Source organism: Odocoileus virginianus, chromosome 30, assembly GCF_023699985.2.
Source record: "Odocoileus virginianus isolate 20LAN1187 ecotype Illinois chromosome 30, Ovbor_1.2, whole genome shotgun sequence".
Lineage (NCBI taxonomy): Eukaryota > Metazoa > Chordata > Mammalia > Artiodactyla > Cervidae > Odocoileus > Odocoileus virginianus.
Window position 1 is genome coordinate 8280879 of NC_069703.1, and position 12972 is coordinate 8293850.

The following is a 12972-nucleotide window of genomic DNA, read 5'->3' on the forward strand; positions in this document are numbered from 1 at the left end:
ACTTTGCTAGCAGGAGTAGGATCGACAACCAGATATGTTTTCAGAGAGCAAGCCTGTGTTTATTATATACATGAGAGGCTGGCTGTGAGAAAGACTTCACTGACTCACATCAAAGGAAGAAAAGAGCTGCATCTCAGAAGCCTTCCTGGCTTGAAAAGAACTGTCTCCCTCTAACTCGCTTTCAAGCTATACATCAATCTTCAATATAATTATGTTTGACAGAATATAAGCTCTCGGCAGTTAACTTGTTTACAATAAATGCTTAGTTTGGGTACACGGACTGTATTTCAGTCTTAGAAATATCAAACGCAAACCTACAACAGCCCCACTATCCGGCTGAGAATTATTTTGCTATAAATCTTTTTATTGGGGGGCTGAGGGAATTACTTTGCAGTTTGTTTTCCACTAGCCACTTGGAGCAGTGTGAAAAGAGGTACATTTATACTCTGACCCTGGGCTAATTGGAATTCTATACATTTCCACAGGAGAGCATGCAGTATCAATCCGGAACATGAAGGTCGGCGCCTAGATGGTTTCACCATGCTGGCAAAAAAACACATGTGCCACAAAATGGCTCTTACTAAGGGCACAGCATTCTCCTCCAGTTCTTTTGCTCCTCCAGGTCTCTTGGGAACTAACAACCATTTGTGACGGAATTGGCAGACTTTCAATAGTAAGCTCCAGTTGAGGGGTGAGGGGTAATAAATTGGCCGTAAAAATGTGCTGAAGGCTCAAACTCACTATATGAATGGACCTGTAAATAGAGTTAAATCATGCTGAATGTTACCTGGAGATTCATCTGAGAAGAAAGAAAATCAGGATCACCTTGTTCATCGTTATCAAGTGCCTTTACTTGAGTCTTAAATGAGTAATAACTTCCCTTTCGGTGAACAATTTGCTCCTCTTATACCCCCTAAATAACGAAGGATGTTCATTCCTCTAGTACCACATCTTCCAAGCCTACAGGACAAAATCTTATCTGGATGGAGCCTGGTGAGATGAAAGCTGGCAAAGCTTCAGGAGAACCCTGGTTTAGCCTCACTCACCTCCATGAGCTTCTTCCAGGCATGCATCCCCACTAGCATTCTGAATCCTTTCTCATTTGCAGATCATGACAAGCTGATCATCACAGGGTTTCCTCACTTGTTTCTTAATTTCACAAACACCTTGTTACCAGATTTCCATGATAACTCAACTTTAACACAGCATTATTATTATTATACATTAAAAAGATCATTTTAAGAAACCTAGTTTAAGTTTACTTTCCAAAATAACTAATACTGGGGAAATATTGTTCCTTTATTACTTAACAGTGAGATCCCAATTTCTTTCCTTCTAGTCAATGTCATCATTTCAGGAAACATAAAATAGATAATTTTTTGAGTCTTTCAGCTTCTAATAAATAAGACACATAAATGATTTGTAAATTTCAAGAGTCCTTAAATGTATGTTATTAAAAAAAACTTGTCACATGACTTCAGTATGAGAGAAAGAAAGGAAAAATATTTTCACTGAATTATCAACCTCACAGATTTTTTTGTTAATATCAAAAGCACTAGTTTGCAACATGAACTAATGGAAAATTGTTAAATTCACCTAAAATAATCACTTCTTTTTTTGATTTAAATAAGCCCTTTTAAAACCTTGACTATTTAACTGCTATTTACTTAGGGGAGGGGAGACATGGAGAAGGTGACTGATGAAAAAAAAACAGTGTTTTTTTTTTTTTTTTATTGTACAACAAAAATTCCCTCCAAGGCAAAAAGACATTATGCCAAGTTCCACCCAGAATTAATGTTTAGGTTTAAATTATAAAGCTCAGAAAAAATGGAACCACTAATAGACCCTTAAAGCTCGTGGCATTCGTCAATGATGTTAGGTTGTGTAAATGTTAAAACTGAAAAACCTTTTGCTGACAAAAGTATTTTAATGAAAGCACTATTAACTACACTCTCTAAACTGAAATTTTTTAAAAAAGGAAAAAAGGAAGCTTTTTGAGCTGTATGACATACATTCCAGTCTGAAAGGGATTATGCTTTGGACAGTTCCGGGATTATGAGACCTTCACCAGGAAGGGTTTACTGCCTATCTCATTCCTTTCATTTTGCTACTCTCAGAAAGGTTTTTAAAGACTGAACCCAAGAAAACTCTTAGCTACAAACCAAAGAAACAGTCTCCTCTAACTCTGTCAACTGAGTCCAACCTTCGGCTCCAGCTGCTCTGATGACCAACCTCATTTGTGGTTTCAGTATCCCCACAACGACAGGGGTTAACTCCCCTGTTTGGGCCAACTCCAGTCATCACCCAAGTTTCCAAGCACACGCAATTCTATGAACAGAGTAAGAAACACAGCCTACAGTGAAAGAACAGTAGCCGCCGATTTCAGCGGCTGCCAGTCAGCTCATTCCAAGTTGCTGAAAGTGCTGCCCTGGGGAATGAGGGCTGGAGGCTCAGCAGCATGAAGGATTATCGATTCAATGGTTCCAAAGATTGCAGACAGCAGCCAAAGCCTACGCATCTCAGAGGACAGTCTATGTCACCTATGTGAATGTCAGGTGATATGTCCGCATGGAAACTTGGGGTCCCCCACACCGTGCCACGTATGCCAAGAAAAAATAAGGGTGTTCATTATTCATCTTCAACTTTGAACAGCCAAGATGGGGGGAAGAACAGCAGGCCCAGGGACCACACCTAACCCTTACTTCCCAGGCCTCTGTAACAAGAGAAACATTCATTACTGTTTACTTCCATTTACACAGGTGAAAAAGAGGTGGGGGAGAGAAAGAGGGAAGGCAGTTACTGCTTCAGGTAGAATATAAGAAATTGTGATTCCCCATCCTCAACTGTACATGAAGACAAACCAGTAAGCACTTTCCATGTCTACTGAGCAAGTACACCTAGGAGCTCCCCTCGGAACTTCCCAGGGCACAGTGAGAACCAAACGGTCTCTCCCCAAAACAGAATTTAGCTAGTAAACACAGCAAAGTAAGTGAGAAGCACTTCAGTTTTTCTGCCTCTTCTCCGAGACTAAAAACTGGTACATTGTGTGACAGGTCCACCTCATTTTTCTTAATGATGTTTTTATTATTCTTTCACTCAATTAAAGCAGAAATGGATATTGCATCTTCTGACTGTATAATTGTTATTGTAATCTGTTTTCGATCACTGCTTGGGAAATGGGTCCAAAACAACATAAACTCTCCACTGCCTCAGAAGGCAAGTCATTTTCTTTTACTACGACACTTAAAGAGACATTTATCATGCTGCTCTGTTAACATCTTTGGGTTATGACTAAAGAAAGTTCTTGTTCTGTTAACCAAAATTAATAATAATGATAATATTTTGAAAATGTTGCTATTTTAAGAGTTTTGATATGAATGTATTTTCCTAGTAAGCTATCAGTTTTTCCTTTTCTTATATGTATATATAAATAACTGGAACAAGCACAATAAAAATAAACAATTTTAATATGGGGAATAATCAGGAAATTTGAAAATCAATCTTATCCAGTTATGAAAAAACAGATACACTTGCTTTCTAGCCAAGTTGTTTTTAAGAAGTAAAAAATATTTTTAAAAGAAATAAGACAATATCTGTGCTTAATATTATGAAATTAAAATTGTTTCTATGAAAGATGCAAATCACCTCCGTCAGATCTTAGTGCTCTGAAAAACAATTTCTCTAACCAGAGTCTCTATTAATTTTTTTCATATCTGTGCAAGTCTTCAATAAAACAAAGAAAGTCACTGAACTACTGTGCACATTTCAATAACCGTGCAACCATCAGTAAGCACCAAAAAGTTACTCTGGTGTGAAATGCACCCCTTTTCATATACAGTAGCTTGCAGCATTTCTCCTTAACTTTTTAAAAATCTTTCTGTCCTGTTATGCTATAGTTTTAACAGCCCTGTGCCAAGACAGAACTTCATTCCAGTGATAAGGCAACTAGTTATGGGTAGAAACTAATTTGTCTTATGTACTAGCAAGTAGTAATAATACTGAGAGCAATCAAAATTGAACTATACATCCCTCAGAGAGTTTTACTAGCCTAATGTGTCCTAAACACATATAAAGAATATTCCTAGCACAATATAAGACTGTCATAATTTGCTCATAACTTTATTGCAAGGTTCAAATTCTGGAAATTTCTATTAAGGATTTTTTTTTCCATTTTAGGCATTTGTCAACTAATAACTATCATATTCACTAGCTTATTTTTAATATTTTTAGAGGTATACACATCAATTAAGAATGGAAAAAATACAACCAAAAACCCAATCATCATAATTATATATCTATAGCACATTGACTCCATATTAGGTTATTTTTAGCTGGTTAATTAAAAATCTGAAATAATTAGAAGCTCTGCAAATGAGAGGCAAAAAGACAAGTTTCAGAAACAATTTCTGATGTAGCCTTTCACTGCCTCTTAGTTATACTGATTTTATCACAATTTTTAAATCACTTGCTATCAAACAGCAAAATAACTGTGTCAATTGAAAACAAAAAAAATTATAAGTATAGATGGAGTTCCAGGATTTTGAAAACTCCATCACAGAGCATTTTTACATAAATACTATGTAACATAAAGTCCTTGTTTCATGTAAAAGGGGCTTGTTTCATGTAAAAGAAGAAAATAAATGTTTGGTTGATCACTGAATTCAGAAATATAGAAAATAACACACTATAGAGGCCACATCTGTACTTTTTTGGAGAAGTGTGAGTCCTTAACTGGCTTTTGTTTTAACTCATACTTCAATTCCACTCAGGGCGGTCTACTTTGACTCTGAAGCATCTATCACATTACCCGTAAGCAGTAGGATAATGAATCCTTTGTATATAAAAATCCATTTTTAACACATAGACATTTCCAAACCTCTACTGCACTTTAAAATAGCAGGAATCCACGGCTCTCCATATTGACATCCTAAATTAATGCTGGAGAGCAGTGGTGATTGGAAGTGAGAAAGCTCCAATACAATCAAAGTCAGCAGAAGGAAATCATTCATTTTTAAGTCATTATAAAGAAAACAAAAGGCAAACTCTCTTCTTCATTTTTGAGCTAAACATAAAGGTCTCCTACTTGAAACCATTTTCAGTTCTTTCCCTCTTTCTTTTCTTTTCTCTCTTTCTCTCTCCCCACCCTCCTTCCTTTCTTTCTTTCCTTTTTTCCAAAAAATAATGAGTTAAAATGTATGGGTTAGATCCAACATTTCACTGCTGTTCTTATTCTTGGGGAGTTGGGGGGGAGGGGGAACTTGCTGCCAAAGCTTCAGAAAAGAGAGTTTGGGCTGCTAATTTTCCGTTCACAAAATCTAAATTCCCGTTATGCATCTCACACAACTCATGAAATAATATGAAACAGTATTATATCACTGCAAATTGAGACATTTTTATCAAAATAAAGAGTGATGATGCCAACATTTCATTTGTCATTTCCCACTTGTCACTTTTCACTGACAAACTGTTACACATACAACTTTTGTCAAATGCTCCATCCTTAAATATGTTCCAAAATGCCATTGTATCTCAGCATTCATGTAAGGAACACAGTAAAACTACTATGGTGGACCACATATTAGTCATACAGGTTTTTTAAAAAGCCTACTTATTAGATAAAAGTATAAATAACCTTTTATTTATTTACGTGCTATGTAAGATAAAGTCTGGCTTCCTGAAATACAGCAGACTATGTACATACTTTTTGCATGTCTATGTGTGGCTGAGTCCCTGCTCACCTGAAACTATCACAACATTGTTAATCGGCTACACCCCAACTCAAGATAAAAAGTTACATAAAAATCTATGTACATATTTTTTTGCACCTAGCATGATATTACTAGTTATAAGAAACTTTTTTAATGATGAGAAATTGTCATTTTTATCTCAATAGAAACTTAAAAACCCTTAAAAGACCAAATAGAATAATACAATTTGAAATTCATCTAACTCTGTCAATTTGTGTTTTTTTACATATCATATTAACTATCTGCACTAAATCATAAGAAAGAAGAAAAAAAGAGTTTTAAATTATCAAAGTAGTACCACCAAGTTTGACTGCTTACCAGATTCGCCTTGTCAGATGCATCAAATAATTACTATGTCTTGCCTGGAATAAATCTGATTTCCACATTTTTAAAATAACTCAAAATTAATTTTCTTACATGTTTAATAAATTATAATTAGTCTGTTTCCTTCCCTACAGAAAGGTAGGCAAAATATATACATACATTCGTACAAGGGGAGAAGAATTAACACAGGATATGTAGTAGGTACAGACTGATACTCTTAGTCACAACCCTCTGGAAAAAGCAGATATTACCTATTGTCCGCAGGGGTTAAAAAACAGATGCCTTAAGGGTTATCTATGTAGTTTCAATACACACACATACACATATTTTGTTCAGATGATCTTGAATATATAACGGTCAGTGGGTTTCTACTAATGGAATATAAGGCTTCCAAAACTACTCGAAACATCAAATTATGCTCAGGACTTTGAGGGGCGGATACCCTATGTTCTGTTTAATGTGTATGTTTCGTTGCATATATATATATTTTTTAACCAAGTATATCTTTATTTTAATAACAGGCCAAGGACAGAAAACACTTTAGAGAGGGCTATTTTTCTACCTCAGCAAAACTACAGAGGACATACAAGACTGTTGGATGACCCCAAAGCCCAAGTTCATTCTATTTAAAAGAACTTGAACCCTTAAAAAAAAATGGAATAGAAGAGGGAAATACAACCTTTTCACTTTTAAAGTAATAACATGAGTCTTCCCCACAAGAATAATGGTGTTGTACATCCTTAGTTACAATGAATTTAACAAATTTTCTCCATTTTGCCTATGTTGACAATATGTTTCAAATTTCTAAGTATTTTATACATTTCAATAGGTCAGTATCTATACTCTTTCATATCTGCACTGCTTTCAAAATGCAAAATGTCTCTCTACAAGTGCTCCTACGGTGACTACACCTGACCTAAAGTGCATTTCTTTTAATCGAAAGGAAATGTTCCACTTGCAGATAATTAACACTGTAGACAGTGTTCAGCTCTAAATGAGGCCCTGCCCCACAATCATGATCACATTTGCTTCCCAATTTGAGTACATCAGCGTGTATTGCATAATGATATTTTTCCCCTTCCAACAAGACAGTTATGTTCTTGAAAGGGCTGACCAGTAGCAAGAAGAATAGGTCTACTTGGGGGTCCAAGAGTTATAGCTTCAACAGACAATTCTTCACCAAAATTAAATGGTTGTTTTAAAAACTAACTTTCCCCCCAAAAGCTAGTTGTTGTGTTTTTTTTTTTTTTTTAAAAAAAGCAAGATATTCCCAGTGTTTAAACATTTTCCCTTGAACTCTAGAACATTTAACACCAAAACAAAACAAAAAAAAAATCAAAATTCAAAGGAAAATGGAAAATATCAAAAAGATTTCTGATGTTTAATGCCTCCTATCAGCAAATACACCATCTGGTATACTCAAGCGCTGTTCATTCAGTTTAAATAAAGCTGTCTGAAAGTTCTTCTTTAAGCCAAACATTAAAAAATGAAAATGCTTGTGTTAACAATGAATGAAGCACAGTAATTTATTGCTATTAAGGCACAACTGGCCAGCGCCTTTCAGCAGTCCAGGAGGAAAGCAGAATGCCTTGCTTCCTCGGGAAACTTGATTGGCATCACTTTCATTTTACGCTGTAGGTTGCGTGGCTGGAGCATTGCATACAGCTGAACATTTTAGGTACTTATGCTAATGGTGGTAAAAGGATCATCTGATTCTTATATTCATCATCCTTAATAATCTTTTCTTTTTCTAAATCTTCAAATAGATCTGTAAGTTTTAATCAACAATTTCACGAATATAAATTTCCCCACCATTAATCATCCTTTCTCAAAATCCTTATGGAGTGAATTACTAGCTGAGAGGGGACGCCAATTCTAGTAAGTGAATGTTACCCAGCAGGGATATAAAGCTGTCAACACCGTGGTGCTCTTGCTTGCTCTAAACTCTCTCCCAGCCTTCATATGTTTTTTAAAGAGATATTAGCCTTTTTTTTCCTAAGGACCTTCTATAAAAGCTGACTGTCATATATATCTGAGCACTTACATTTTATTACATACACGCTTTAAAACACACTGCTTAGATAAGAGCAAATACAGCCTAGAAAGTGTTAGAAATACAAAGCAAAGCAAAATTGATCTACTTTCTAATAGTCTTCTAAAGCTAACCACATGTAAACAACACACAGTATAAACAACACACTTTAATAAGTCCCCTATTAAAACAGGATCCTGTGTGATGGTGTTTCTACCACCTCATCCAGTCAAATCCAGACACTAAAATAATCTCTCTTTTTTTAAAAAAAAACATTTAGTTCTCACCAAAAAATACAGCAAACTCTCTCTCCCTCTAGAAAAGTAGTGACAGCAACATAATTTATTATGGCAACCAACGCATTCAGAAACATTTATTTACCTATTTATCAGAGGCAATAAGATAAACTGCCACTTTATTGAGCAGCCAATTAACTTAATGATTTCCCCTATTTTTAGGGGGACACTATTTAAGAAAGAGAATCACTAAAGATTAACTAACACATCCTCCCAAATTTTGAGCTCTGTTTTTAAAATATATATTATTACAGCCATCTTTACAACATTGACAAGACTGCAGTATATCTGAAAATGGTAATAAATGATGCAGAGCTATAAATATTTTTGTAGTTGTCTAGGGTTATTATATTGCTTCATAAAGAAAATTTAAACAAGAGGTAGGATAATAGAAATATAATCTATTTTATATACACTCTATGTTCCCCCCAATCATTTCAATTATAAAAGAACCACTAAATAAAAATATTATCTTAAATATTTTTAAAATTTAGAAAGTGCATTTTTAAAAACACTTTGCTTTTCTCCAATCTATATACATGATTAAAAGTTATAATGAAATAAAATTATGTATCCCAATGTACATTTGGAAACTATCAATATATAAACTTAAACCCGCAAAATAATCATTAACATTCAATAAGAAAACTTTGTACTATTGAAATGGTTTGTCCTAAGTTGTTATATTTTAAAACTTCTTAAATGAAAAATTTTCCAATCTATTATGTTCTACAGAGTAAAATCTTTTTTAGAAAACTTAAAAAATCCACTATACGTAAACTATTTTATCCACTTAACTATTAAGTATCATAAATGGTACTTATTGAGACAAAATAATGTCATTTTTATTTTCAATTTGGGAAGCAGCAGAGATCTTTTATATTACTAAATTAAGTTAAAGCTCAGAAAAAGTGACTAAACCAGCTTATTGAAACAAATTTATTACTCCTCACCAAGGCTTCATATTTGTCTATATCAAATTTGTATTAACTGGTCAAATGTGAATTATCACCTCCAAAAATATGAAAAGTAACTGCTATTTTACACTGAAGGTATCCCTGGTCACCAAAATCAAGTAGCTCCCTTCACAGTTCAGTAAGATATAGGAAGGAAAGAAAAACTTGTTTTAGGGAAGTACAATTGTTAATCATTACATTCTAAAATGTTTAGAGATTTCTTTCAATTTAGTGAATTTAGAAAGAAACCAAAATTTCAGTCCAGGTTTTTTGGGGTTTTTTTCCTTATGCATAAGGCCACTTTGAGAACACATCCTCTCCAAGGATTTCCAAAAGTTTTTCAACCCAACATCACTGGTACTTATCACGTCATCTCACCTTGGGTCACCACGTTCACTATATATTTTTCTTTGTTATATGCATATACTAAAAAATAGTACCAAAAATCCGAAGTTATTCTTTCAGTCTCAAGACAGTACATTAATAAACACTATTTCTAAAAAGTGAGTCACAAAACTACGAAGTTTTCTTTTGCTTCAAGTCCCTAAAATCAAAGATATGTAAGCCCACAATCTATGGCCAAATAATTTTATTAAAGCTTTAAAAATTGAGCAAATGAGTACTTCACAAGGGAGATGAAAAATATAACAAACTAAGGCAAACCATCCTGAATGTCTACGATGAAGAAATAGTAATAATAAAATAAGTAAAACCAAAAGCCTGTTCTTTTATAAATTGTCCATTATCTGTTTATAAAATTTCTTTAAAAGGGACTGGATATTTCGAATTGAGTCTTTACTTGGAAATACATACTATGGCTATTTAGAGCAGGAGAACTTATCACTAACTTTCCCTAGGGTTTTGTTTCATTTCAGGCAGACTAATGTAAGAGTAACATTAAACAGGCTAATACTGAATATATTAGGGGGAGAAAACTTTTAGAAGCAAAAAAAGTTTAAACTATTAATTATGTCAAACACACAAAAAACTGCATGCCATGTAGAACTGTGTATTTACATGTATAAAACAACTAAGGAAATGTCCTATAAACCTCAAAATATTTTAATAGTGTTTAAATTTCTTGCATATCTTTACTTCATAAAATTACTTTCCCTAACCACTTTAAAAGAAAGTGGTTGTTTAAGCAGTAAACACTGCAAAAGATTTCAAGTAATATTAAATTCTTGGAAAGGAAAACAGCATGTAGTCAATAGTACCACTGTACCATTTTTACCTTTTGTGCTATATAATTCCGTAACAAAGTTACAAATGCATATAACTTTAAACATTATTTTTAAAAAACGGTAGAATTAAAGTCTCTAAGGGCCTGACAGATTCGCAGGGATTCTTGATTTCCCACTTGAAATAAACTGGCTGGAAATACTACCAGTTGTTAATCATTTGTCTCGAAGCACTGTCCTAAGTAATAAAGTAACATCAACACCCTTGCTCCTGGTCTAACCTGAGCATTCAAGATTAGTCCATAAAAGCGATCGCACCTAAACTCCATCCCTACAACAGATACTCTTGAGGCAAAGCAAAAGAGTTAGATCACTAAAAAGCTCTCTAGGAAAATCTAGAAACAGTTAGCTGGCTGTGACATAAACCTGCCAACACCTCAGCACATAGTGGCAAAGTGCCCAAAAAATGCCAGCCTCCGGGTAAACCACTTTCTTGTTTTAACTCGAGATGAAGCTACCAGTTGCAGATGAGAGGCGACGGGGGCATTATTTGGCAACCTGGAACTCACTTCCTGTAACCCTACACCGCGACAGCGCCTAATCAACCTGAACCCTGACACCCGGGCCTGGATCGCCCCGGCCGCGGGCTGCGCGCGCCTCCCCGCTCCGGGCTGTTACCTCCCACGGCCTTGGCCACGGCGCCGTTGGGCCTCCCGCGGGCTCCCATGGGGCTGCCGTTCTGCTCCAGCCGGGCCACCTTCGCCGGGGGAGGACCCTTGACGTCGGGACTGCCGCTCCGCCGGTCGGGGCTGTCCCGCAGACACGGGCTCTCGCTCCGCCGCTCCATGCTGCTCCGACTTGGAGACAAAGTTCCCACCGGCAGGTCGCAATAAAACGCGCAGGGACCTAGGGAGGGGGCGGGGGGGGAAGGGGAGGGAAAGGAAAAAAAAAGAGGGAAAACCGCTCACACACGTGATAGACGTTTAGGCCAGTGGGGCAGCGCGCCGCACCAAAGCCACCCAAACTTCCTCCCACGCTGCCCGAGGGGCCCGAACCTCGGTTGGCCGGAGAAACCGGACCCAACCTGACACTGGGTGGCCACAGCAAACCCCGAACTTGGGGTGCCGCGACCCTGCTGCTCCCCAGAAGTTAGCTCTGGGTCACCAAGTCCGGCCCCTCGCCCAGGGGCGCCTAGAAGTGATCCATTCATTGGGACAGGGTTGGCATGACCCGTTCTCGGGTGCGACGGCCTTGCTGTCGGGGGGAAGAGGGGGTCAGAGTTGCGGAAGAAATGAACTTCATAAAAACACATCGCACTCACTCAAGGAAGGGTGGGGGTGCACACAAGTCCATAAGAAAACAAAATAACCACACGGTGAAGGCGCTCTGAATCGCCCGGCAGTAGGCAAAGGCCTGGCAAAAAGACCCTTGAATCCCTGCTGTTTATCTTTTCCGAGCACGTCTTGGGACACACACACACACTTTGCACAAAATCAACCCTAATTCCACATTAATAAGCATTCCAAAACACTTGGACATATTGATCAGAGTAATCTTCTGAATAACCTTCACCTCAAGGGCGGGGGCTACAATCGTTATTATTTTGGAACGTTATCATCATCCGATCCTGAGTTTTGTTTTCAAAAGCTCTTCAGGATAAAATAACAAAAGCAAAAAGCAGTTGAATTATTAGGTGCGGGAGGAAGCAGCCTTCATCAACCCCAATTTTTAAATCTCCAAAAGTTTTCTTCTGGGTCGCTTGGCTGGCAGCGCGCTCCTCGCAGAGCCCGCAGATCTCCGTACCCCTGGATTTTGGGGAGGGTGGAGACGCAGGAGGAAACACCTGATGAAAAGCCACTCACGTTGTCACTGACATCCTGGAGAAGCTGGAACCCGGCGCAACAAAGTGCGCTGGGAATCCTCGCGGGCGCTCAGGTTGGGGGAGAAGCCGCGTCGCCAAGGCTCGGGCAGCCAAGGTGGGGGTGGCAAAGGGGAGGTGAGAGGACGGATGCGACAGATGCAGAGGCTGAGCTCGAGGGCTGAGGGCGAAGGTTGCGCCCGCACTCCCTCCGCTGCGCTGTCCGAGCGAGCGAGAGCCGCGGGGAGGGAACCTAGCCGGACCCGGGGCTTCCCCGGACTCCCGAGCTTGGCGCGGGCGCCTGAGTACTTACTGCTCACAGTCTGTCTGTAACTTGGCTGGCTGGGGCTCTGTCCATGGAGCAAAAGTAGAGAATCCAGGGTGGAAAGTTTCTGGTGATATGCTTTGCAGTGTTCTCCTAGTCTTCCTTTCTCTTTACTCTTTTCCCTTTCCCCTTTCCCAGGTCCAAACGTTTAAGGTCCTGGGTCAGGGTGTCTTCTTAGTGCGGCGATGATGGTTGTTATGATGATGATGATGATGGGGGGGGGGGGTTGGGTGGGGGGAAGAGGGAGGAGGAG

General features: G+C 37.9%; 1 protein-coding gene across 7 annotated transcripts in view; it reads right to left on the bottom strand.

Moving 5' to 3' along the window:
* The window catches only part of SATB2 (SATB homeobox 2), a 248557-nt gene that overhangs the window by 179890 nt on the left and 55695 nt on the right, over positions 1-12972 (bottom strand). For 4 of the 7 annotated variants that reach the window (XM_020890434.2, XM_020890433.2, XM_020890435.2 and 1 more), the window contains one exon: positions 11215-11442. The exons of 1 other annotated variant lie outside the window; for it this stretch is intronic. In XM_020890434.2, the coding sequence (XP_020746093.1) occupies positions 11215-11383 (169 nt within the window). In that variant the 5' untranslated portion in view covers positions 11384-11442. Of the gene's footprint in view, positions 1-11214; positions 11443-12398; positions 12619-12707; positions 12792-12972 lie in introns of those variants that run through there. 2 more of the 7 variants (XM_020890439.2, XM_070458510.1) reach the window with 2 other exon arrangements.